At 42.8% G+C, this 25502-nt stretch overlaps 1 protein-coding gene across 3 annotated transcripts in view; it reads left to right on the top strand.

Annotated features, from left to right (window-relative positions):
• LOC137373077 (neurogenic locus notch homolog protein 2-like) overlaps positions 1-25151 on the top strand; it is a 164491-nt gene extending 139340 nt beyond the window's left edge. For 2 of the 3 annotated variants that reach the window (XM_068037926.1, XM_068037925.1), the window contains exons 27-33: positions 8313-8520; positions 10670-10766; positions 11871-12039; positions 12943-13247; positions 14676-14823; positions 15760-15857; positions 16777-25150. In XM_068037926.1, the coding sequence (XP_067894027.1) occupies positions 8313-8520; positions 10670-10766; positions 11871-12039; positions 12943-13247; positions 14676-14823; positions 15760-15857; positions 16777-18171 (2420 nt within the window). In that variant the 3' untranslated portion in view covers positions 18172-25150. Of the gene's footprint in view, positions 1-8312; positions 8521-10669; positions 10767-11870; positions 12040-12942; positions 13248-14675; positions 14824-15759; positions 15858-16776 lie in introns of all 3 variants that reach the window. The other variant, XM_068037924.1, reaches the window with a different exon arrangement.
• Positions 25152-25502: the final 351 nt, after the last annotated feature.

Below are 25502 nucleotides of genomic sequence, written 5' to 3'. Positions count from 1 at the left end.
GATACCTCTATTTATGAAACCCAAGATGCCATATGCTAACAACTCTCTCAACATGTCCTGCCACCTTCAAAGCTCTGTGCTCATGAACTTCCAAGTTTCTCTGTCCCTATACACTCTTTAGAACTGTACCATTCAGTCTATATTGCCTCTCCCTATCCCTTTTGCCAAAATGCATCACCTCACATTTCTCTGCATTAAATTCTGTCTGGCAACTGTCTGTCCATTCTGTTGATCCTATCTATGTCCTGTTGCAGTCGATTGGTATCATCCTCACTGTCTGCCATATCTCCAAGTTTGGTATCATTGGCAAATTTTGAAATACTGATGTTTTACATTAAGCCACTTTACATTCATGCCAACCTCTTAAAATCAAAACTAAACAGCTTTGTTTAAGTACTTTAACTTTTCATGTACACTTAACAGCGGAAACATATAATCGGAGGTAATTATAGTTTTTCCTATCGACTCTCCCTAGTGTAAGTCAAAGCATAATTGCTGCCGTTTATCAGTTGTCATCATTGGACCATGGATGTTGCAAAATCTTTTCATTATGCCCATCTGCACTGAAACACCTAAGCGATTCATGCAGCTCAGAGAATCATGCAGCACAGAAAGGCGGCCATTTTTGTAAGTGCTATCCAATTAGTCCCATTTCACATGCCTTTGCCTATAGCCCTGCAGTACTTTTCCTTTTAAATCATAAATTCAATTCCCATTTGAAATTGAGTCAGCTTCCATCACCTTTCAGGCAGTGGATTTTGTGAATTGAAAGTTCAGATCATTACAACTCGCTACTTCAAACAAGTTCTTCTCGTCTCCCTTTTCTTCGGTAATTTCCTTAAATCTGTGTACGCTGGTTACCGCCCGACTGGCAGTAGAAACAGTTTCTCCCTATCTACTCTATCAAAATGCCTCATAATTTTGAGCATCTTTATTAAATATAAAAGAGTGGGGGAAGGGTTCAGGAGAAGTGAGAGTTAGAAATCTAAAGAGAAAGGCCAAGGCATCAGAGCAGTATAGCGTTGTGGGTAAAGACAAGCAGAATGGGACAGGAAGGGACAGAGTTTAACAGAAATTGTACATCAGCGAATAAGGTCATTGAAGGGAACAGAAGCAAAAAAATGAAATTCAATGTTTGACATCTGAATGTGCGATGCGTCTGCAGTAAGATAGATGAACGAGTGGCACAAATAGAGGTACATGATTTAGATCTAATCAGTATTGCAGAAACGTGGTTACATCGTGATCATGGTCGAGAAATACGTATTCCAGGCTAAACAATATTTCAGAAAGAAGGCCAGAATAGCAAAGGAGGAGGGGTAGCACTGATGGTAAAGTATGACTTAGGGGCATTAGTGAGAAAGGATCTGGCCTCAGAAGATCATGAAGTAGAATCCGTATGGGTGGAAATAACGAATAGCAAGAATCAGAAAACACTGGTGGGAGCAGTTTATAGGTCCCCTAATAGCAGTTATACCATTGGGCAGAGCATTAAACAAGAAATTATTGGAGCTTGAAACAAAGGCAATGTAATAATTGTACGGGACTTTAATCTTCATTAAGACAAGGACAATGGAATTGGCAGGAGTGTCTATAAGATGGGTTTGCAGAATGCTTTCAGGACAGTTTCTTGGAGCAATACGTTGTGGAACCAACTAGGGATAAAACTATCTTAGATCTAGTATTGTGTAATGAAGCAGGATTAAGTAGCAATGTCATAGTAAAAGATTCACTGGGAAACAGTGATCATAATGCCATGGCGAATGCACCAGTATCAGGGTCACTGACCTGAAACGTTAACTCTGCTTCCCTCTCCTCAGATGCTGCCAAACCTGCTGAGTATTTCCAGCATCTCTTGTTTCTATTTCAGATTTCCAGCATCTGCAATATTTTGTTTTTATATTATGTACAAACATTGCTGCTGTTTCAGCTGAACAAAATAAGTGACAGCCATTCGCTGGTTCATTCCTCAGGGCAATGCCTTGACCAATCAGAGTCAAGCAGCTTGGTTTGAATTTTAAACAAAGCTTGGCAGTTAACTGTCAGTCACCGTAAACTGGTGCATTTGCCATGGCAATGTCTTTGCCAATCCGAGTTCACTTGCCAACCAGTCAGCACTCTCTTCTCATGCAGTATAAGTTGTTGCTTTCCCTTACATTTGTTATTCTTATGATTGCCCTGATGAGTGCAAGACGAAAAGCTTCGACAACACGTCTCTATTTTCAGCAAAAATACATTCCTTTGAAAAACAAAAACTCAGCCGGAAAGACCCATCCGTGGCTCACTCAGGAAGTTGAGGACAGTATTAGATTAAAAGAAAAGGCTTACAGTGTTGCAAAAAAGAGTTGCAAGTCTGAGGATAGGGAGTGTTTTAGTAACCAGCAAAGGGCCACCAAAAAGTTGATTTTTTAAAAAAAGGAAAAAATAGAATGAGAGTAAAACTAGCCAGTAATATTAAAAACAGATTATAAGAGCTTTTATAGGTATATCAAAAGGAAGAGGGTGGTTAAAGTAAACATTTGTCCCTTAGAAGCAGAGACAGGAGAAATTATCATGGAGAATGAGGAGATGGCAGAGGCATTGAACAAATATTTTGTGACGGTCTTCGCAGCAGAAGACATACGTTTTATACCAGAAATAACCAGTAACCTAGGGGTTAAAAAGAGTGAGAAAATTAATATCAGCAGAGGAAAAAGTATTGGAGAAACTTAAAATCTGTCAAATCTCCAGGACCTGATGCTCTACACCATAGGGTTCTAAAAGAGATAGCTGCAGATACAGTGGATGCACGAGCAATGATTTTCCAAAATTCTTTCAATTCGGGAACGGTGCCATCAGATTGGAAGTTGGCAAATGTTACACCGCTTTTCAAGAAAAGAGGGGGAGAGAAAATGGGGAACTACAGGCCAGTTAGCCTGACATCAGTCATTGGGAAAATGCTGGAATTTATTATTAGGGAAGTCTTTACAATGCACTTGGAAAGGCACAATATGATCAGAACAAGTCAACATGGTTTTACGAAAGGGACATCCTGTTTGACAAATTTATCACAGTTTTTTGAGGATGTAACTAGTAGGGTAGATAAAGGGGAACCAGTAGATGTAGTATACCTGGATTTCCAAAAGACATTCGATAAAGTGCCACACAAAAAGTTAATAGCAAGATAAGGGCTCATGGAAGTGGGGGTAATATATTAGCATGGATAGAGGATTGGTTACCAGACAGGAAGCAATGAGTGGGCATAAATGAGGCATTTTCAAGTTGGCAGGCAGTAAATCATGGAGTGCCGCAAAGATCAGTGCTGGGGCCTCAGCTATTTACAATCTATATGAATGACTTAGATGAAGAGACAGAGAGTAATGTATCTACTTTTGCTGATGATACAGAGGTAGATAGAAAGGTAAGCTGTGGGAAGAACACAGAGAGGCTGCAAAGAGATTTGGACAGGTTAAGTGAGTGGGCAACAAGATGGCAGATGGAGTATAATGTGGGGAAGTGTTAAGTTATGCAATTTGGTCCAAAGAATAGAAAAGCAGAATTTTTAAAAAGATGTGAAACTTTTAAGTGTCAATGTTCAAAGAGACTTGCTGTGCTTGTACAAGGAACGCAGAAAGTTGGCATGCAGGTGCAGCAAGCAATTAGAAAGGCAAATGGCATGTTGGCCTTTATTGCAAGGCATTGGAGTATAAAAATAAGGAACTCTTGCTACAATTGTACTGGGTTTTGGTGAGACCACATCTGGAATACTGTGGGCAGTTTTGGTCTCCACATTTAAGAAAGGATATACTTGCATTGGAGGCACTGCAGCGAAGGTTCTTTAGATTGGTCCCTGGGATGAGCGTGTTGATCTGTGATGAGAGACTGAGTAAATTGGGCCTGTATTCTCTGGAGTTCAGAAGAATGAGCGCTGATCTCATTGAAACATATAAGATTCTAAAGGTAACAAAGCCCAACCAATCCCCATCCACCACCACCCTCCTCCGTCTGGCTGAAATTGTTCTCACATTGAAGAACTCCTCCTTCAACTCCACTCACTTCCTTCAAGTAAAAGGTGTTGCAGTGGGTACCTGCATGGGTCCTAGTTATGCCTGTCTTTTTGTGGGATATGTCGAACATTCCTTGTTCCAGTCTTACTCCGGCCCCCTCCCCCAACTCTTTTTCCGGTACATTAATGACTGTATCGGTGCTGTTTCCTGCTCCCGCCCCAAACTGGAAAACTTTATCAACCTTGCTTCTAATTTCCACCCTTCTCTCACCTTTACATGGTCCATCTCTGACACTTCCCTTCCCTTCCTCGACTTCTCTATCTCCATCTCTGGTGACAGGCTGTCTAATAATATCCATTATAAGCCCACTGACTCCCACAGCTACCTCGACTACACTTTTTCACACCCTGCCTCCTATAAGGACTCCATTCCATTCTCCCAGTTTCTCCGTCTCCGATGCATCTGCTCTGATGATGCTACCTTCCATGACAGCGCCTCTGATAAGTCTTCCTTTTTCCTCTACCGAGGATTCCCCCCACTGTGGTTGACAGGGTCCTCAACCGTGTCCGGCCTATTTCCCGCACCTCGACCCTCACCCCTTCCCCTCCCTCCCAGAATCGCAACAGGGTTCCCCTTGTCCTCACTTTCCACCCCATCACTCTCCATATCCAAAGGATCATCCTCCGCCATTTCCGCCACCTCCAGCGTGATGCCACTACCAAATGCATCTTCCCCTCCCTTCTCCTGTCAGCATTCCGAAGGGATCATTCCCTCCGTGGCACCCTGGTCCACTCCTCCATTACACCCACCACCTCGTCTCCTTCCCATGACATCTTCCATGCAATTGCAGGAGGTGTAATACCTGCCCGTTTACCTCCCCTCTCCTCACTATCCCAGGTCCCAAACACTCCTTTCAGGTGAAGCAGCGATTTACTTGTACTTCTTTCAATGTAGTATACTGTATGTGGTCTCCTCTACATTGGGGAGACCAAACACAGACTGGGTGACCGCTTTGCGGAACACCTCCGCTCAGTCCGCAAGCAGGACCCCGAGCTTCCGGTTGCTTGCCACTTCAACACTCCCCCCTGCTCTCATGCTCACATCTCTGTGCTGGGATTGCTGCAGTGTTCCAGTGAACATCAACGCAAGCTCGAGGAACAGCATCTCATTTACCGATTAGGCACACTACAGCCTGCTGGACTGGAACATTGAGTTCAATAATTTCAGAGCATGACAGGCCCCCCCCCCATTTGACTTTTATTTTTAGTTATTTTTTTTCTTTTTCCTTTTTATATATATTTTTTTTTTTGATTTTTTTTGTTTGTTTTATTTTATTTCATCTTAGTTTGTTCAGTTTGCTTACCCACTGTTTTTTTTCATGTTTGTACTTGCGGCTGTTCAATTTTCAGTCCATTAACACCCTATCTGTACTAATGCTTTGTCTTTCAACGCACCATTAACATATTGTTTGCCTTTGCTCCATGACTTTCCGGTCAGCTGTTCTGTGACCTTGTCCTATTTACACCTTCTCCTTTGTTATCTCTTGCCCCACTCCTGCTTTACTTGCTTATAACCTTTTACATTTCTATATTTGCTAGTTCTGAAGAAGGGTCACTGACCTGAAATGTTAACTCTGCTTCTCTCTCCACAGATGCTGCCAGACTTGCTGAGTATTTCCAGCATTTCTTGTTTTTATTTCAGATTTCCAACATCGGCAGTATTTTGCTTTTATTATATAAGATTCTAAAGGGTCTGGATAGGGTAGACATTGAGAGATTGTTTCTGCTGGCAAGGGAATCTAAAACACGGGGGCACAGTCTCAGGATAAGGGGCCGATTGTTCAGGACTGAGATGAGAAATTACTTCACTCAAAGGGTTGCGAATCTTTGGAATTTTCTACCCCAGAGGGTTGTGGATGCCCCATCGCTGAATACATTTAAGGCTGGGAGAGACAGAATTTTGATCTCTCAGGGAATCGAGGGATATGGCGAGCGGGCGGGAAAGTGGAGTTGAATCCTAAGATCATTTTGAATGGTGGAGCAGGCTTGATGGGCCATATAGTCTACTCCTGCTCCTATTTCTTGTGTTCTGCTCTCCTTTTCTGCTCAAAGGTGAAACTAGCTCAGCTTCTCTAGTCTCTCCACAAAACTGAAGTCCCTCTTCCCTGGTATCATTCAAGTAAATTTCCTCTGCACCTGCTCCATATTCTTTGAAAATTCCTTGTTGATGAACCTCCTCTGTACTCTAGTTGAAAAAATATTTGAAAATTACCACCTTGCTTTGCGTCTATCCTGTTGCTACGAAGATGTATGTTTGACATTTGCAGAGCAATAATGACTTCTACTTAGAAACATGATCGTCCTTCATGAACAAGAGTACTGTAACTCAGTGAAATTGGCTCCCTATCAAGAAGGGTGTCTTCATTAAACTGCAACAACAGTTTGTATTTATATAATGCTTTTAAGATAATAAACTGTTCCAATGCTCTTCACAGGAGTGTTAGTAAACAAAATTTGACACCGAGCCACACAAGGTGCTATTAGGGCAGGTGACCAAAAGCTTGGTCAAAGAGGTAGGTTTTGAGGAGTGTCTTAATGGAGGAGAGAGTGGCGGAGAGGCCAAGAGGTTTAGCGAGGTAATTCCAGAGATTAGGATTTTGGCAGGTTTCCAGGTTACCAACGGAGGAGCGATTTAAAATCAGGGATATTCAGGAGGCCAGAATTAGAAGAGGGTTGTAGGGCTGGAGGAGATTACAGAGATTGGGTGGGGGTGCGAGGATGTGAGGGTGGCAAGGCCATGGATTTGAAAACGAGGGTGAAAATTTTAAAAATCTTGCCGTTGCTTAACCGGGAGCTAATGTAGGTCAGCGAGCACAAAGATGATGGCTGAATGGGATTTTGTGCAAGTTAGGACACGGGCAGCAGAGTTTTGGATGACCTCAAGTTTGTGGAGGGTTGAACATGGAAGGCTGGTCAGGAGTGTGTTGGAATAGTCGGTCTAGAGGTCACAAAGGTATGGATGAGGGTTACAGCAACAGATGAACTGAGGCAGAAAATAAGTGGTGTTAGTGATGGTGCAGACACCAAGGTTGCAAGCAGTCTGGTTCAGCCTCAGCCAGTTGCCAAGGAGAGGGATGGAGCTGGTAGCAGGGACTGAATGGCTTCAGTCTTCCCGATATTTCGTTAGAGGAAGTTTGAGACGAGCAGTCTGACCAATTTACAGACAGTGTAGGGGGTCAGGAGAGGTGGTGGTGAGTTAGAGCTGGGTGTTGTCAGAGTACATGTGGAACCTGACGCTGTATTTTCAGATGATGTTGCCAAACGACAGCATGTGGAAGAGAAGTAGGAGGGGACGAAAGATATTACCTTGGTAGAGGTAAAGGTGTGGGAGTGGGAAGAGAAACCATTTCAGGGATTCTCTCCATTCAACTGGATAGATAAAAATGGAACCAGGAGAGTGCAGTCCCACCCAGCTGGAGAATAGAAGAGATGCATTGGAGGAGGATAGTGTGGTCAACTGTCAAAGGCTGCAGACAGGTCAAGGACAACGAGGGGATGCTTAATAAACAAGTTGGTCAAAAATTTCTAAAAATACAAATTGGTCTTCTCTTCAGGTACCATAATTTTGCAATATGAAGTATAGGGTCAGCATGATTTTGGTATCTAGGAACTGTATTCTAATTGCGCTCAATGTTATTTGCACAATGTTCTGAAGAAATAAAGGCACAACCAACAAGTGATTCTCCAGCATTAATGGGGTTGACCAGGGGTCTCACTTCAAGAGTTAATTCTTGCCTGTTTGTCAGTGACAAGTAATTAAAATGAGGTGGAGGCATCAGCAAGATGGCTCTGACAAGACCAAGACCGTGACACTTGGTAAGCTCCCAGTGTTAACATTAACTGCAGATGCTGGGGTCTAGCAGGTAACCCATATATTGTTATTCCTCAGAATATCCCCATCCAAACTACTTGTCCAAAACAGTTGAGAGGTGTACGTTTGTCAACCCTGTTGTAAAGGTGCATAGACTTCAAATACTTCCCCATCTGTGTTCTGATCCTTTTCTACCTTTTTTCTGTTGTGGGGGGGTGGGGGGAAGAGAAAAAGCACATGGGCTGAGGTGTGAGGAAGAGTGACAGTGCACGCACTGGGTAAAAATCTTCAATTGTTGTTTTAAATCACTAGTTATTAACATAATTAATGTTGGGTGGATTCTAAACCCAAATGGAAGAAATATAGAAAGTAAGAGCTTTGTTTTTCAACACTGGCTTTTGCTGTCACGTGCATAATGCAATGCAAGAAAAAAAAAGGTGTTTGTTTTCCCCACAGGTGAGCATGATGATCTGAACCAACAGAGCCTCCTGTACCTGTTGATGGTTGCCATAGGGATCATCATCCTCATTCTAATCCTAGGGGTTGTAGCGGCTAAACGCAAGCGCAAGCTCGGGCCGCTGTGGTTCCCAGAGGGCTTCATCCTGAAGAAGGGCGGCAATCGGAAGCGTCGAGAGCCTGTGGGGCAGGATGCAGTGGGAATGAAGTAGGTGTCAATGATGTAATTAATGATACAAGTCTTCAGTGTTACAGTGTGGTATTAATGTTGTACTAATGGATATTATTGTTCAGTGTTCGTGTATATGCAGGTATTAATGTAGTATGGATAATGGTGCTCAGTGTTTTTGGGTATTAATGTTGTACTGTGCAATAGGAATTTCTATGTGCAGTATCGGTATGAATGAAGAAGGGTGGCAGTTGGAAAGCTCGAGAAACCTGCAGTCGAAATGAAGTAGGTGTACAGCAACAACTTGGAGAATTGGGAGTCTTGAGGACAAGAAATTACACAGCTTGAGGTTGAGAAGTTGCCTCGGCATTTTAACAATTGAAAGGAACATTTCCCAGGCTTATATCACATGGGGCTTAAACAGTAACCGTTCTGTTGCAACCCATAGCGCCTCATATCAGCACAAATGTATGAAGATGTTTTTCAAAAAAAGGGGAAATGTAACCTATTGAATGCCCAATAATCCTAAACACAAAAAAAGGAAATGCCTTAATGCCCACCTACCCCATTGACACTTCATACAGTGTGCTTCAGAATTGCTGGTTAGGTGTAGCCAGTCAAATTACTTCTTGAGGGACATTGTAAAAACATTGCATGAAGTGAGATCCTGAAAGGAGAGTGCTGGAGCAGAGGATCAGAGAAAGAAAGTCGTGCATTTATGCAGTGGTTTTCATGACCCCATGTCCCAAAGTGCTTTGCAGCCAATGTAGTACTTTTGAAGTGTAGTCACTGTTGTAATATAGGAAATGCGACTGCCAATGTGTGCACAGCAAGATGCCACAAGCAGCAAAGTGATAATGACCACATAATCTGTTTTAGTAATGTTAATTGAGGGATTAAATATTGGCCAGAACACTAGGGGGAGCGCCCTGCTCTTCAAAATAGTGCCATGAGATCTTTTATGTGGTACCAGAGGGCAAATGGGGCCTTGGTTTAAATTTGCACCCGAAAGATGGTACCTCCGACAGTGCAGCACTGCCTCAGCACTGCACTGGAGTGTCAGCCTAGATTATGTGCTCCAGTCTCGGAGTGGAACTTGAACCCATACTTTCTGACTTGGATGTGAGTGCTACTGGCTGAGCCATCAGCTGACACCTCGTGATACCTGTTTTAATCGTCTGAATAGGATGAATGCCCACCACAATTCCTGAAATCCTTATAAATGATGGAAATAATAATTTAGAAAGGAGGGTAGTTTAAAATGATAAAGGAATTTGATGGGATTGATATGGCGACACTATTTGCTCTGATGAGGGAATCCAAAACAAAGGGCCATAATTTTAAAATAGAGTGAAATCAGGAAGCATTTATTCACTTGAAGCATAGTGGAATTCTGGAACTCTTCCTTGCCACCACCCCTCAGAAAAGACTGTGGATGCTTGGCTAATTGAAATTTTCAAGACTGAGATCAACTTTTGTCAGACCAAGGTGTGGAGGGATATGGAACAAAAGCAGGTAAATAGAATTGAGGTACCGATCAGCGATGATCTGGTTGAATGGTGGAATAGGCTCAAGGAGCTGAATGGTTGCCTGTACCGAAAATATGCTGTCCTGGTCTGGGCTGATCATGGTAGGCTGAGTATTGCATTGATGCACTTCTGGTGCTCCTGATCATGTTCAGACCTGTGTAGATATTTTTAACTGAAACAATGCCTGTTAAACCGGATTAGATTTGGTGATGTTTCACAATAACTTGTTTCTTGTGATCTTTGCAGTGCAGTAGTTGTCAGATCTTGATGGGATATCACCAGTTGACTAATTCTGCTATGTTGTGTCTGGCTAACACCTGCAGGGTGTGGTTTGAGTCCATTGATAATGTGTCATTCCCACGCACTTGCCTTGGGTGCCTGGTTTTTTTTTTTGACTCCCTGGGCTACCCATCACTGCTTATATTTGCCCTCCTCGTATGAGGGTTTGATCCCCTTTGTTACCACTCATTCCTCAGTTGCTTGTCCTCCACACAGTGGAAGGGCGCTTCATCAGAACAAGTCTGTTCTTGGCTGACTTGACACAACATCCCCCACTCTCCCAACCCACACTGTAAGAACAAAGACCCCGCCCACTGACTGCAACCCCAACCAAAATTAGATTAAAAGCAATTATAAAAGCTTGCTTTCTTTTTGTTTAGGAATCTGTCAAAGCAGGTGCCTGATGACAGCATGATTGATGACAACCAGAATGAGCAGTGGATGGAGGGAGGAGGGCCAGAGGTGAAGAAACCTAAGGTGGGTCTTTAGAGACATGCAATAAACCACGTGTAATCCATGTGGGCTCAATAGCCCAATAGCATAGCAGTTGTGGCGTCAGTTTGACAGCAGTATTTTGGTGGATTGGAGTGATAGTGGAGGATTAGGAGTCTCGGTGGCAGACTTATTCAGCTGTAATTTGTTCACTTTTGCCAATGGAGCCTTGACTTCCTGATTCAGGCTCCCTGTGTTCTCGTCCTTGCAGTGTGAACCTTCAAGGTACGAACTAAAAGGTTGGCTGGGTCAGTGACGGCGGGACCAGCGTTGTCCTAATGCTGTTGATCATCGAATGTGTGCGGTGGCGGTAACATTGATCACAGAATCAGCCACTTGAATCATGGCTGCTGCAATCAAATTGCACATGGCTGTGTATAATGAGATGGTTGTTGCTCAATTTAACATACAATCCCCTAGATCATCCAATACCTGTAAAGTCTCACAAGGTTAGATTTGACTGTTGGTAATAGTAGCAGTGAAAATAATGTCTGTTCCCTTCGAATGCAAACAGGTTGTGCACCAAGTTCTAGTGACCAAGCAGAGAGCAGCAACTTTCAGAGCCAATTATTGCAGACTCTCTTGCTTGCCCTTTCCTTCTGAAAGAGGATTGAACTCGCCACTGAAGACTGCCCTCACTGTGCTTTTCCTCCTGCACCCTTTCTCTCCTTGATGAAGCATGTTTCTGATTTGCCAATTACATAGGATTTACAGGAACTGGTCCATGTCAATGTTTAGGCTTCATGCCAGTTTCCTCCCACCCTGCTTCATCCAATTCTAGCCTTCTGTTCCTTTCTCCCTAATGTTCTCATTTAGCTTCCCATTGAATACACATATGCTGGTCACCTCATTGACCCAAAGAGGTATTTTATACACTATATATGTTCAGTTCTTTGCTGCTCCAAGTTCTCCGAGCCACAGGACTATAGCTTGTATAGCAGCAAACTTGTTTGGTGTTGGTGACTGACACACACACACTCTGAGTGAGATCAGCCATGATTGTATTGAATGGCGGAGCAAGCTCGAGGGGCTGAATTGCCTACTCCTGCTCCTAGTTCTTACGTTCTCATGTTATGTTCTTCCTTGCAGACTGAAGATCAGGCCCTACTCTCAGAGAATGAAGACCAGATTGACCATCGACCATGGACGCAGCAGCATCTGGTGGCAGCAGACATCCGTTTAACACCATCCCTGGCCTTGACCCCACCTCAAGGGGAGCAGGATGCCGACTGCATGGACGTCAACGTGAGAGGTCCAGGTACGGGCAGCAGCCCTAGTTATAAAATCAGCCAGAGACTGGTACGGTTTTTCGCACCAGAGCAAAAAGCTTTATCAAGTTTAATTTGTCATCCTGCAGAGTATAAATCATTATGGATGAGCATTGCTCCCAAATGGCTTCCTCCAAACTGAGAGTGAGCAGAGTAAAGAATCAAACCTGCAGACTTGTCTTTCCCAGCACTCTGCAATGATTCCTCCAGTGTACTGTACCTGGATTAAGTTAGAGATGAAAAGAAACTTTGGTATTTATAAAATTCAAAAGCAGAGAAGTTATGTTAAACTTATGTAGAACATTAGTTAGAGCATACTTACTAGAGTACGGTCCACAGTTTTGGCCTCCATATTATAGAAAAGACATGGAGGCACTGGAGAAGGTGCAAAAAAGGATTTACAAGGATGATACCAATGTATGAGGGTCCAGAAAGAATGAACAGGCTGGGGTGCTTTTTTTTTTCTAGAAAAGAGAAGACCGAGAGTTAACCTGATAGAGGTCTTTAAGTTTATGAAGGAGTTTGATAGGGTAGACAAAGAGGAGATGTTTCTGCTTGTGGGTGAGTCAAAAATTATGGGCCATCAATATAAGATGGTCACTAATAAATCCAATAAGCAATTCAGGAGTAACTTATTTACTCAGAGAGTGGTTAGAATGTGGAACTCGCAACCACAAGGAGAGGTTGTGATTAATAGCATAGATGCATTTAAGGGAAGCTAGATAAACACAAGAGGGAGACAGGCATATGCTGGTAAGGCAGGAGGAGGCTTGAATGGAGCATAAACATTAGCATACACCTGTTGAGCTATATAATATAAATTCTATGTAATAGTTATCATTTTGAATATCCAGCACTCTCTCCGTTTACATTGGATTTTATTTTTGCCCCAGATGGTTTTACACCTCTTATGTTGGCATCACTACGAGGCGGCGGGCTGGACACTGGAATTGAGGAGGAGGAAGACACTGAGGACTCGTCAGCCAATGTCATCACCGATCTCATCTATCAGGGTGCAAGCCTCCATTCCCAGACAGACCGGACCGGGGAGACGTCTCTCCACCTGGCTGCACGCTATGCCCGGGCAGACGCAGCCAAACGTCTCCTCGACGCGGGCGCAGACGCCAATGCCCAAGATAACATGGGTCGATCACCTCTCCATGCAGCCGTGGCAGCTGATGCTCAGGGGGTGTTCCAGGTGAGTGTGTGCGGGGCCGGGTGAGGAGCAGTGAGCACCAAACAAACTAAACACAGTTAGACTGCAGTTAAAGAGAAAATCCCAACTCTCTCAATGACTTAAAGGTAAGATGGTGGTCCCTGATTAGAGCAGAGAAATGCCTTGTTATGTTTTATTTTTTCAGTTTTCTTTTAATCAATTTTTCCTGGTGGTTGGTGTAAGGGGATTGCTGAATATTTCAATTTTTGATGCAAATAGCCCAGAATTTCCTGGATTGCACTTATGCTGAATTTATGCCAACCTTGTGTCCAGATTTCCTGAAAATTGCAATAGCATATGTCGGAACATAAAAACTGGCGTAAAAAAACCATAAACAATCACTGCCCAGGAAAAGTGTAGAACATACACCATCCACCTTCCTCTTTTATCTTATTAATGTCATAAAATTGAAGTTTGAAGCCATTGGTCATGCACGTGAAGTACAGCATGTCTTAGAAAATGCAATTGTGAAAATGTTTTCTTTTTTAACGTAAATTAATCTGATGCCATAAAAATGTGTTCAAAGATATAGAAAAAACAGTTCCAGTCTCGGTGAGAATTTTTTTTCAAACAAAAGCTTAAATAATCACTATGTAGCACCAGAAATAGCTATTCCAAATGCTTCTCCACCTGAAATGTTGGCTGTAAATTTACGACGGTTCAGAATGGGAGTAAATGCAGGAAACTGGCACTTTCTGGTATTTTGCATCGGGTGGTGCAGAGCTATGTTGATGAGTGAAGTGTGGTATTAACAGGTGTAACTCGGGAGTGGTGCAAATGATCAAGGAAATTCATGTGCAGGGATGTTTTGATGTGAATCGGTTATGTGCTAATTGCCTCGGAAAATATACCACAACTCAGCTCTTATTCCAGAGTTACACCAAAACCTTTTCAAGACATTTCAGGCCAATAACTGCAGTCCAAAAAGAGGCCAGGGTTATTTCTCAAACTCTTGGTCTTTCAGAAATTGTAGGAAACCTCAGTTTAATTTAAGAGTGTGAGCACCTATGGATCAATATACATTTGATGTTTATAACTGAAGAGTGGAAGCTTACCTGCTTCAAATGACTCTGCTCAGTTATTCTCCCTTGTATCTGACATGCTAAATAATGGATTGGTAATCCATGAGACAGCTGGCGGTTATTATTTGTTTGGGCCCAAATTCCAGCAGCGATTTCATCAGCCATTGAATACCAGTATCCTTACTCTAGGCAGGCTGCCATGCTGTGTGTACTGGACCCATCCGTCTCTTACCATTGTCCTTACCCAGACATAGTGATGTTCTCTGTAGACTGCGGCCTGCACGATCCATGCAGGCTAGTGGCTGTGATGGCAGATGGGGACGGGATCGAGCGAAGGGTGTGCTGGATGATAAAAAGAACGTGCAGTAAACGGATCTTTCTTGTATAGATTCTGATCAGAAATCGGGCCACTGACCTGGATTGCCGAATGAACGATGGTACCACACCACTGATCCTGGCTGCCCGCCTTGCTGTTGAAGGGATGGTAGTTGAGCTGATTAACTGCCACGCAGATGTTAATGCTGTGGATGATCATGGTAAGACAGACATGGGATTTCTAAAGAAAATACTTATATTTTAGTGCCTTTCATGATCGCACCAATAGATGTGAGATAAATGACCAGATAACTTTGTAGTGACGTTGGTTAAGGGATAAATATTGGCCAGGAGGACTCCCCAGCTCTTCATTGAAATAGTGGCATCGGATATTTAACATCCACCAGTGAGGGCAGACCAAGGGCCTTGGTTTAACGTCACATCTGGAAAACGCACCCCCCACCCCCACCACAGTGCACCTCTCCCTCAGTCCTGCACTGAGCCTGTCAGCCGAGATTGTGTGCTCCAGTCTCTGGAGTGAGACTTGAACTCACAACCGTCTGACTCAGAAGTGAGATTGCTATCCACTGAGCCACAGCTGACACCACCTCATGTATGAGTTGAGACTTCCCCTCCTCAAAAGAGTCGCTGTTCGATTTTTCCCGCCCCCGCCAAAATATGTAACCCACAATTAAGATGAAGGGGGAGGGGGAAGTTTGCAAAGCTTCCTTCTGCCTAAACACTCATCTTCCTATCTACTACAAATCAACAAAAAAAAAATTTGACAAGTAGGGTGAAAGATTATTATTGGTCACTGAAAATGTAGTAAATGTCACTAGAAAATGAATGAAAATGGGAATGGGCTTAGTGTGAAAGTTGGGTGTAGGATCAAATTGGGGCTGAAAGATATTTTATTTGGGGGTGGGGAGGGGAAGGGCTGGGTGGAGAGGAACTGGACTCAACATGGAGATGTCTTAATTTCGGTTAATATATCTGTTATCTGCCTCTTGCACTACAGTCTCTGCTCATGGAGTGGGTGTCATACATGTGTTTAACGTGGGTTGATCATCATGTTAGTTTTTGTTACAGTCACATGATGCTGTGCTCTACGACGGAGTAACACTCTCTTTAACGCTGCGTTGATGCTCTCCCCACAGGTAAATCAGCGCTTCACTGGGCAGCAGCCGTTAACAATGTGGATGCAACCCAGGCCCTACTGAAGAACGGAGCCAACAAGGACATGCAGGACAACAAGGTACTGTAGTGTTCTGATTTAAACCCACCTCAAATTATAGATAGCACATTCTGACCCAGGAGGGTCACAGGTTCCTACTGTGCCAGTCCCCCTCAGTGAATCCCACTGACTCCCCTATCTGTCAACCTTTCCTTGACCTGGCCCTTGCTATACATTACACATGGCTGAGGGCCTAACAGATACCCTGCCCTATGTTTCCCTACCCGAACTCTTGAGAGTTTCCCTTGCCCCTATTATCACAGCTGGTATTGTGATGAGTCTGCACACAAGTGATATAATTTCACTGTTCCACCCTCATCCTTGCCATCAAGGTTAGGATAAAACTCCACAGGTGTTAACAAGGTGAGAGAGCTAAAGGCAGGGGCAGTTGGGGGCGGGAGGTCACAGCTCAGCTTTATCATACACTTGGGGCTGAGATTTGTGCCCCCGCTGCCAAAATCGGCAGCGGGCAAAAACACCGCCACCCATCACGGAGCCGCCGCAATCCTAAGCGCGGTGGCGCATTTAATTAGCCTGTATCTTAACTCCATCTAACCACCTCAGCCATGATCTAATGGAATGGCAGAACAAATTCAAGGGGTTGAATGGCCTCCTCCTGTTCCTGTATTCCAGCTCAGTTTCACTGTTGTCCCTTCAGTTAGACCATTTGCAGTAGGGGACTGTAGCTTGAAGTGCAGCCAAACCTACCTGAGCCATCTATTCAGCTCATATACCTCTTCTGATCCACACAGGAGACTCATTGCCCAGACATATTTCTCCTCCTGAATCTCATTGCATTGTTGGCAACTTGCCTAATAGTGTCTGAGGAGGATTGAATTTTGCCCCAGTGACGCACAAAAATTAAATTTCACTCAGTTTAGTAGTGGATGCCGACCGTTACTCTGTCTAACAAGAAATTCTTTGCATCCTCTGTCTGCAGGAGGAGACGCCCTTGTTTCTTGCTGCCCGGGAAGGCAGCTTTGAAGCTGCCAAAATCCTACTGGACCACTTTTCCAACCGCGACATCACCGACCACATGGACAGACTCCCTCGTGACATCGCACAGGAACGGATGCACCACGACATTGTCCAGCTGCTGGATGAGTACAACCTGGTCCGGAGCCCACAGGGCCCAGTTGGACCCATGATGGGATCCACCATGTCTCCAGTGACCTGCCCAACTGGCAGCTCCTTTGTGAACCTCAAGATGACGCCCATGGGCAAGAAGGCAAGACGGCCGAGCACAAAGAACCTCACTGCAGGCAATGCTAAAGACTCCAAGGAGGCCAAAGCCAGGCGGCGGAAAAGATCCATTGGCAATGATAAAGGGGCCCTTGTGGAGAGCTCGCTGGCTCTGTCGCCAGTCGAATCGCTGGAATCTCCACATACCTACTTGTCCACCACATCTCCGCCTCTACTGATGTCATCAGGGGTTTTACACCAATCACCACCAGCATCTCTCCACCCGTCCACTCCGGTGCAGAGCCAGTTGGCAATGTCCTTCTCAAACCTAAGTGAAAGGAAAGGTATGAACATGGACTCCGACACAATCCTGAATCAGGTCCTCCCCTCCATGTCCCATCCTACCATGGCTGGGCAAAGCACCAGCCTGGGGCTGCCCTTGGGAAGGGTCGAAAATGTGAACATGCAAGCAGAGTGGATGAACCGAGTCACCACCTCCCAGTACAACCCAATGCTGGGTATCCTGCACCAGGTCTCTGGTGCGTACCCAAATATTCACCAACAGAATCTAGTGCTGCAGGCTAACATGCCTTCAGTGCACATGACTATGCTCAGGGAGCAGTTACCACAGATATTAACCTACCAACCGATGAACAGTGCTACATCACAGTCAATGATGCAGCAGCAGCAAAACACTCAAGTAACGCAGCAACAAGGGCAGCCTTACTGTGGCTCAATGACACCAGTGACTGGAGGCAACATGCACCAGATGCCTGAGATCGTCCAGCTGCCAAATGGCCAACTGAACAACTCCATGCTGCCCACAACCCAAGAGGGTCAGGTATCACAGACCACCCTGCCGCCTTACCACAAACTGCCAAGTTCGGTGCAGATCGATAAGTACCCCACCCCGCCATCTCAGCACAGCTACGTTTCGGCGATGGACAACACCCCGAACCACAGTGTTCATCTTCAGAGCGAGCACCCGTACCTAACGCCCTCTCCCGAGTCCCCTGATCAGTGGTCCAGCTCCTCTCCACATTCCACGTCCGACTGGTCCGACATCACACCCAGCCCGGCCCCGATCGGACAGCGCCCGCAGGTTTCGCACATTCCAGAGCAGCAGAGGAGCAATATGCAGGTGTTTGCCTGAGCACTTGTGACAAGAGACTCTTTGTCCATCCACCCGAAACGAAGGAAGAAGAATTCCTTGTACTTCTGGTCGGGAGATTTCCCATCACTTGGTTGTATGGGGAAGGAGAGGAACTGTTCCTATGAGGTACTCAACAAGTCTTAACAAAGATCAGCTCTCTCAGACTTTAGGGACTCAAATGAGACTTCAGTGTGTCTTGAAGAAGGTTTTATTTATTTTAATCACTGATGTCACTTCCCATATCCATGTTTGTGTGACTTTTTAAAACTCCTTTTGAGCAGCACAAGCTGTGAACTTGAGCAAGGTCATTTTTTTTTAAAATTGCAATAGATCACCACCAGTGACACGCTGCATTCTGTGTGGTTCCTTCCTCAAATCTGTGAACTGTTCCAATTGAGGATTCCGCAGAGCTGAAGCTAGGGTCAGAGTCATGCAGGAATTGTGACAGCAACATTACATGCCAGCTTCTACTAATATTGCTCTTAAGAAATCAAACTGTATAACTTATTATCGAAAGAAAGTGCAACCCTGCCAGGGTTTTGTTTTGTTTTTAGGTGGGGTGGGGGGGAGGGCAGGAGAATAGGGGAGATGCTGAAGTTCAGTGGTTCAGAGTTCCAGCTTAGATCCTCCACTGCCAGTTATTTTCATAAGCTGACCCCTTATTTTTAGATTGCTTTGATACTGCTTCCATGGTACTAACATTCCTAATGTAACGCCTTCATGTAAGTTTGTACTGAATGTTTTCCTTGTCCAGTGACACTGTGGCACAGGGATATGGCAGGTGGAATAGTTTAGAACTGTTCTATTTTGATATCCGTTTTATTTTTAAATGTGTAAGACAACAATCTTTAATCATTCCTTCATCACTGTAGTCTCCTGAAGTATAACATTTCCGATGAATCACTTACTGGGATTCGCCAAAAGATTCTCAGTTTCTGCCTTATTTGAAGAAGTGGATTTATAACTTGATGATGATCTCTCCAGTATTTGCTAGGTTTTAGCAGCGGGAACTTGTTCTTAGTAATCAGGTTTTTAAAAAAAAAGTACCTACACCCAGAGGCCCTTATCAGCTGGCCTTCTCAGATTGTGCAGTAATTGATGAGCAGGCCTTGTGTTGACCATGGCTCTCAATTGGGCTAAACCTTTGACAAATATACTTCGGTGTGTGTGGCGGGATGGGGGTGAGGAAAGAGGGTTATTCTATTTCTGAACGTTGCTGCTCTCAACCAGTCACCTGCTAAACTCTGTTGAAACTTGGCACTTAGTGGGAGTCTCAGCGCAGATCTAGACCAGTGAGTCTCCCAAAGTCCAGTAAGGCCCCAATGAAGAGTGATAGTTTCAGGCAATTGTTTCCTTTAATGTGGATATGATACAGCTTGCGTTTTTATTTTGCTTATCTTCGCTTTAAGTATATATCTTACTCAAAATGTTCCAGGGATAATTATTAGATTGCATTCACCAGATTGGAAGCTTAAGTGAAGTGATAAATGAAGGAGTTTAACTGTGAGGCTCATTCACTGCTACAGTTAGAATAGATGTGGGAAATCCACATGGTCTGCACTCAAAGTAATTGCTGACCCTAACCTTTACAGGGACAATTTCCAATAATTGATATTCCATTCTGCAGAAAGGATCTTGTCCCCTTGCCAAAATTAAGAGGCTGAATTAAGAGATGGGTTGGGGCAGTGTATCCTCCCTCAACTGACATGTCACATTATTCTCCGGTCAGCAAAAGGGATACAATTGGCAGTCACAGCAAGAAATGCTGCTTTTGCCATTTGGTCCAAAAACGCACAAATACACCAAACTTTTGGATGGTTGGCAAAATCAGAGGTTTGGCGATGTCATGGACCCCAGAAGGGTAGAAACCTAAACGTCCTTTTTCTCCCACTACCTCTTCCCAGGGAACTGTTCCCTTGCGTGAGGTCTTGGGTGGGATTGATACAACATGTATATCCTTCTCTATTCCCATTGGAAGCTCTACTTTTTGAACTTGTATCTTGCCAATTTCTGGATCTGAACTAATTTTTTTGTTTATAATAACTTTTCTCAAAGTTGTACTTTATATGAAGAAACACAGTGTTAAATTGGAAAAACTCCCATGTTGAGAAGGAAACCTTGGGGGTTGGAACATTTCACTGTACTTATGAAACACATGGAAAAAATCTTCAATCTGTAAAATTTACAGGTACTTAGATTATTACGTTAGTATTTGAGATATTTGGGGTAGAAATCTGTTTTCTAGACTTGTTCTACCAACGCAGAAGATACTTAGAGTCGGTGCTTTTTTTTTTGTTAAGCCTTTTAAAATTCCAGCCATAGTCTGGAGATTAAAATTTCTTTTCACTTTCTCTGCCCACATAATAATGTATATTTTTGTGAATTTTTGAGAGAGTAAAAGGTTATAGTTCTGTACTTTTGGTGAAATGTTTGTGGAAGGAAGCATTGAAGAACCAAACATTTAAAAGTTACTTTGAAAGGAAGCAGGGGATTTCAGACAAGTCTGTTTTAGCCACTTGTTTTTGATTTACTTATGATGTTACAGTTGGGTCAAAGGGCATAACCCTGTAATAACTGAATATTAGAGGTAGGCCTTCAACCGTTGGGATTCATCTACCAAGCAAGCCTGCTCACAACCAAGTCATGAAGGAATCTGTTGAATAATATGAAAGAAAGGAATGTAATTTTCCAATTACATTCAATAATGGTTCACCCTGTTCCATTTTATAGGTTAACATTGACAGATGTTATGATCATGAAGGCATCTGAAATTTCTGCTCATTATAAAACTTCATAAAAAGATTTTCATAGAATTGTGCAGGAGTTAGAATATGGGAGTGGAATTGTAGCACTGGTGGACATTTCCATTTTAAGCTTATTGGGATGAATTATGAATTCTCATGAATTTTAAGTTCCCTCTCTTCCACCCCACCCCCACTCCAATAATGTACAAATACCCATGCATTGACTAGAAGCAACTCAGCCAGAATTTGTAAAGTTTCTGTGAGCCAAATGGCCAATGAGTAATCTGAATGCCTATTCTTGGAAATAAGCTGGCCATTCCATGTAGGCTGTAGAGAGAGCTGGTGTCGGAAATTAAAAATAAGGCACTAGTTGAACACAGGTTGATGCTGAGGTTAGGTTGATGGACAGTGGTGGGGCAATGTAAAATGAGTATTATTCTGTGTTACAGTTTGGGCTTTTTAATCTTTTTTCTTGGCCTAATGACATTTCCCGTAGTGAACCATGCAATCTGAAATCTGCACCTTTCATTTTCAGTCCTTGCAAAGGTAACAATGCCCAGATCTAGTAATTAATTCTGTTTGCAGCAACTTTCTTCATATAATTTATGTAAGATTCCTACAGTCTTCACTCTGTTGAATGGTAGATAATATCGCACCAAACCTGCCTTGTGCTAGTTTTTTTAAGAATACTATACAGCCCAAGTATATTATAAATACCTCTACAATGTCCATTTAAGGACCAATTAGAGTCCATCCCTCATCACTCTAATAGTATTGTGGCTCATTTTTTTTTCCCTCAATCGAATGTTGCACTTTAAATCCATGAGCTGAACACTCTGATCTCTTCGATCTGAAACCCAATGAAATACCAACTAAGATCCACATGTTTTTAAACCTGCCGTTCCTTTAAAAACAGGAATGTCAATTGAACGTGTCAATACTGTTTTGACTTTACAATAGTGCATTCTCTCTCTATTTCTTCAAGATTAGACCACAAAACTGTGAAGACTCCACATGAAGGTAAATACAGAACACATGCAATAGAAATAATATTTCTCCTGACCAACTTGGCTGGTTTAATATGCTTGCAGTCACAGGGTGGTTGGTGTACTGATCCATTTTGTGTCCAACTCGTGCCCTACCTAGTCTGTGGTATGTTTGTTCACAGTTGTGCCTCAATGTTCCATCCTCCAGCACTAATGTCCCTTCCCTTGATGAGTGCAAAATACAATTTTAAAAAAACTAAGATCCCTTTAATTTGTCTCTTCCCACAACAAGCTAGAAATGGAGATGTCTGGGTGTTGAAGGAAGATGTACTTCATACAGACAATCACGTAACTATAGCTTGTGTGTGTAACACACAAACTCAACTACAGTGAAACTACAGAACCAATGGCGCGTGTCTAGCGAAGCCAATGAATTAATGTAAATAAGCTAACTTTGTATGACAAATTGTATCTTTGACAAACTTGTACCTTTTTGCTGTTTTTTAAATGTATATGTACTAAAAATGCTTATTCATAATAGATGAGCATAGAATGCATTGAACTAGTAGATGGAATACTATTTTTTAATTTTTACACTTTAAAAACTTTTCATGAGAAAAGTTTTCAAATGAATTTCTACAGAAAAGTATTTTTGAAGATTGTGATTTATACATGAAGTATGAAATGTAACATAAGATGTTTAAAATCGATTGTGGTCTTTTTGTTGTTATTAAGGGTAGGAAATTAAGCTGTCCCCATTTGATCAACATCTGCATACAAAATATGGGTGGGTGTGAAAGGAGGAACAAAATGTGGGTTCACTGTCTTATTAAGAATTAAATTCTGAAGAGGAGCTTTCTGGATCCTCTTGTTGGGCTCACGTAGTGAGGTTTCAGACACAGCAACAATAGGCCATTCAACCCCTCAAACCTGCTCCACCATTCAGTTAGATCACGGCTGATATATCCTTTGAGGTTATTCCGACTGGCAGGAGGAGTGCGCTGTCTTTCTGTTCCATTTCTCCACAGGTCACAACATATATTTAAATGTTTACCCAGTTACTGATACGGCCAATTATATACTCTTTTTATTTCACAATAAAATTCACCAACCAGGTTTCTTTAATAAGGAACAAAATTATCAATTTATTATAAAACAAGATGTATTCAGTAAAGATGCAAAGCATTAACACACCTATTGAAATATGAAAGTTCCCTTCTAACTTTGCCCAACATACATCCCCACATACAAAGAAAAAATAAAGACGTTTTCTCTGCAAAGATCTTTTTAATTTTTGAAGGAAAATGAGAAGACTTGGAATGATAGCAGTTGTCCCTTTATTCTGGTGTCCCAAATAAGCATAGATGGCTGTCACTGGGATCTTTCTGGAGCAGTTCTTCTCAGGTAGCATCGGGAATTAGTCTGGCAGACTTTTCAGGAGAAAAGCGGCATCAGGGGTTTCAGTTATCACACAGTGGATTCACGGTTTCTTAAAGAGGTGGAGAAAGGATGAACTGGTCTCTCTTAGCAGGCTGACCTCCAACTGACTCAAAACAATATTCAAAATGAAACCAACTCTTGACCACCATAATTCGTGACATGTCACTTCTCTGTAAACAACTCAGGATTTTGCTGTTTACTTAGCTGAAGATATGTGACTTCTAGTAAGTGTTGTTCTTAAACAGAAAGCTCAAGTCCCAAAGTCCTTCTGGTGACCTTTTTTTAAAAAAAAACAAAGTCCAGCATCTATAGAATCACTCCAGTCCTCCAATGAATCCATCTCCACAATTCTAAAACATGTGTCCTCAAAAAATATTTTTAAAAATAGAAGCAGTTTCATAACAAGATGCAGTGCCCAAAACTCAACGCAATGCTCAAGACGCGGTCTAACCAAACCTCTATATACACCAACTTCCTCCCCTTTGTATTTCAGCTCCTGGAGATAAACGCCAACATCCCATTAGCCTTTTTGATTGCTTTTTAGAATCATAGAGTTGTACAGCATAGAAACAGGCCCTTCGGCCCACCGTGTCCATGCTGACCATAATGCCTATCTATACTAATCCCACCTGCCTGCCTTAATTCCATATCCCTCTATGCCTTGCTCATTCAAGTACCTGTCCAGATGCTTCTTAAATGTCACTACTGTTCCTGCCTCCACCACCACCTCAGGCAGCTAATTCCAGATACCCACTATTCTTTGTGTGAAAAATTTACCCCTTTGATCCCCTTTAAACCTCCTCCCTCTCACCTTAAATCTATGCCCTCTAGTTTTAGTCACCCCTACCATGAGAAACAGACTCTGGCTATCTACCCTATCTATGCCTCTCATAATTTTATATACCTCTATCATGTCCTCTCTCAGTCTCCTTTAGACCCAGCCTATCCAATCTCTTTTTATAACTCAAGCCCTCCAAACCAGGCAACATCCTTGAAAATCTTTTATGCACCCTCTCTAGCTTAATCACATCTTTCCTGTAGTGCGGCGACCAGAACTGCACACAGTACTCCAAATGCGGCCTAACCAACATTATGTACAACTGTAAGATGACATCCCAATTCTTGTACTCAATGCCTCGACCGATGAAGACAAGCATGCCATACGTCGTCTTCACCACCTTGTCTACCTGTGTTGCCACTTTCAGGGAACTATGTACTTGTACCCCAAGGTGTCTCTGCTCTAGAACACTCCCCAGGGCCCTGCCATTCACTGTATAAGTCCTGCCCTGGTTTAACTTCCCAAAATGCATCACTTCACAATTGTCTGCATGAAATTCCATTTGCCACTCCTTTGCCCACTTTCCCAGTTGATCTATATCTATATTTTTGTACTTGACTACTGTCTTGTAATTATGTGTGTACTTGGATTCTTAAATCTTTCTGCTACTCTACAGTTCATTGTTTCTTACCATTTAGAAAATACTCTGCTTTATCTGTTTTGGGTCCAAATGGATGGCCTCGCATTTGCCTATATTGAGCTCCAGTTGCCATAGTTTAGGCTACTTGCTCAACTTGCCTATGTCCTTCTGCTCCCATCTGCACTATTCACACTTCCTTCTACCTTGGATATAAGCTCTTTATTCCTTCATCCAAATCATTATTAAGTGTGAAGAATTAAAATGATGGGTCTTTAGTTACCTTGTTTCTCTTTCCCTCCCTTCAATAATGGAAAGACATAAGCAAATTTCTAGTCGAATTACACAATTCCCAAATCAGTCTCCTCAGTTAGCACAACCATCTCCATTGTCTTGTTCTACTAATGTCTATTATGTACAAAAAATTTAGTATTAAACTGTTCAATTTGTCATTTAAAAGAACTTAAAATCACAAGCTGGAACGTTAATTTTATTGTGCTAGTGATTGGTTTCCCTCACATTCTCCAGTGTAATTTGTTTCCATTTTTCTCTTTTGTTTGCTATTTCTCTGCTTCCTCCCCCGTGCCTCTCTGGCAATATTTCTCTTCATACTTTTAAGATCTGAGAAGGCGTGAAACCAAATTCTGTTGCTGGAAAATGCTGGTGGTTCGATTATGATTGAAAACGGACTATTCCATCTGCATCAAGCTGCACATGTCATCGCTGTCCAGAATAGATGGAGCTCT

The sequence above is a fragment of the Heterodontus francisci genome, chromosome 8 (assembly GCF_036365525.1).
Source record: "Heterodontus francisci isolate sHetFra1 chromosome 8, sHetFra1.hap1, whole genome shotgun sequence".
Lineage (NCBI taxonomy): Eukaryota > Metazoa > Chordata > Chondrichthyes > Heterodontiformes > Heterodontidae > Heterodontus > Heterodontus francisci.
Note: the sequence above shows the minus strand (reverse complement) of the source record. Positions and strands in the feature narration are given on the sequence as shown.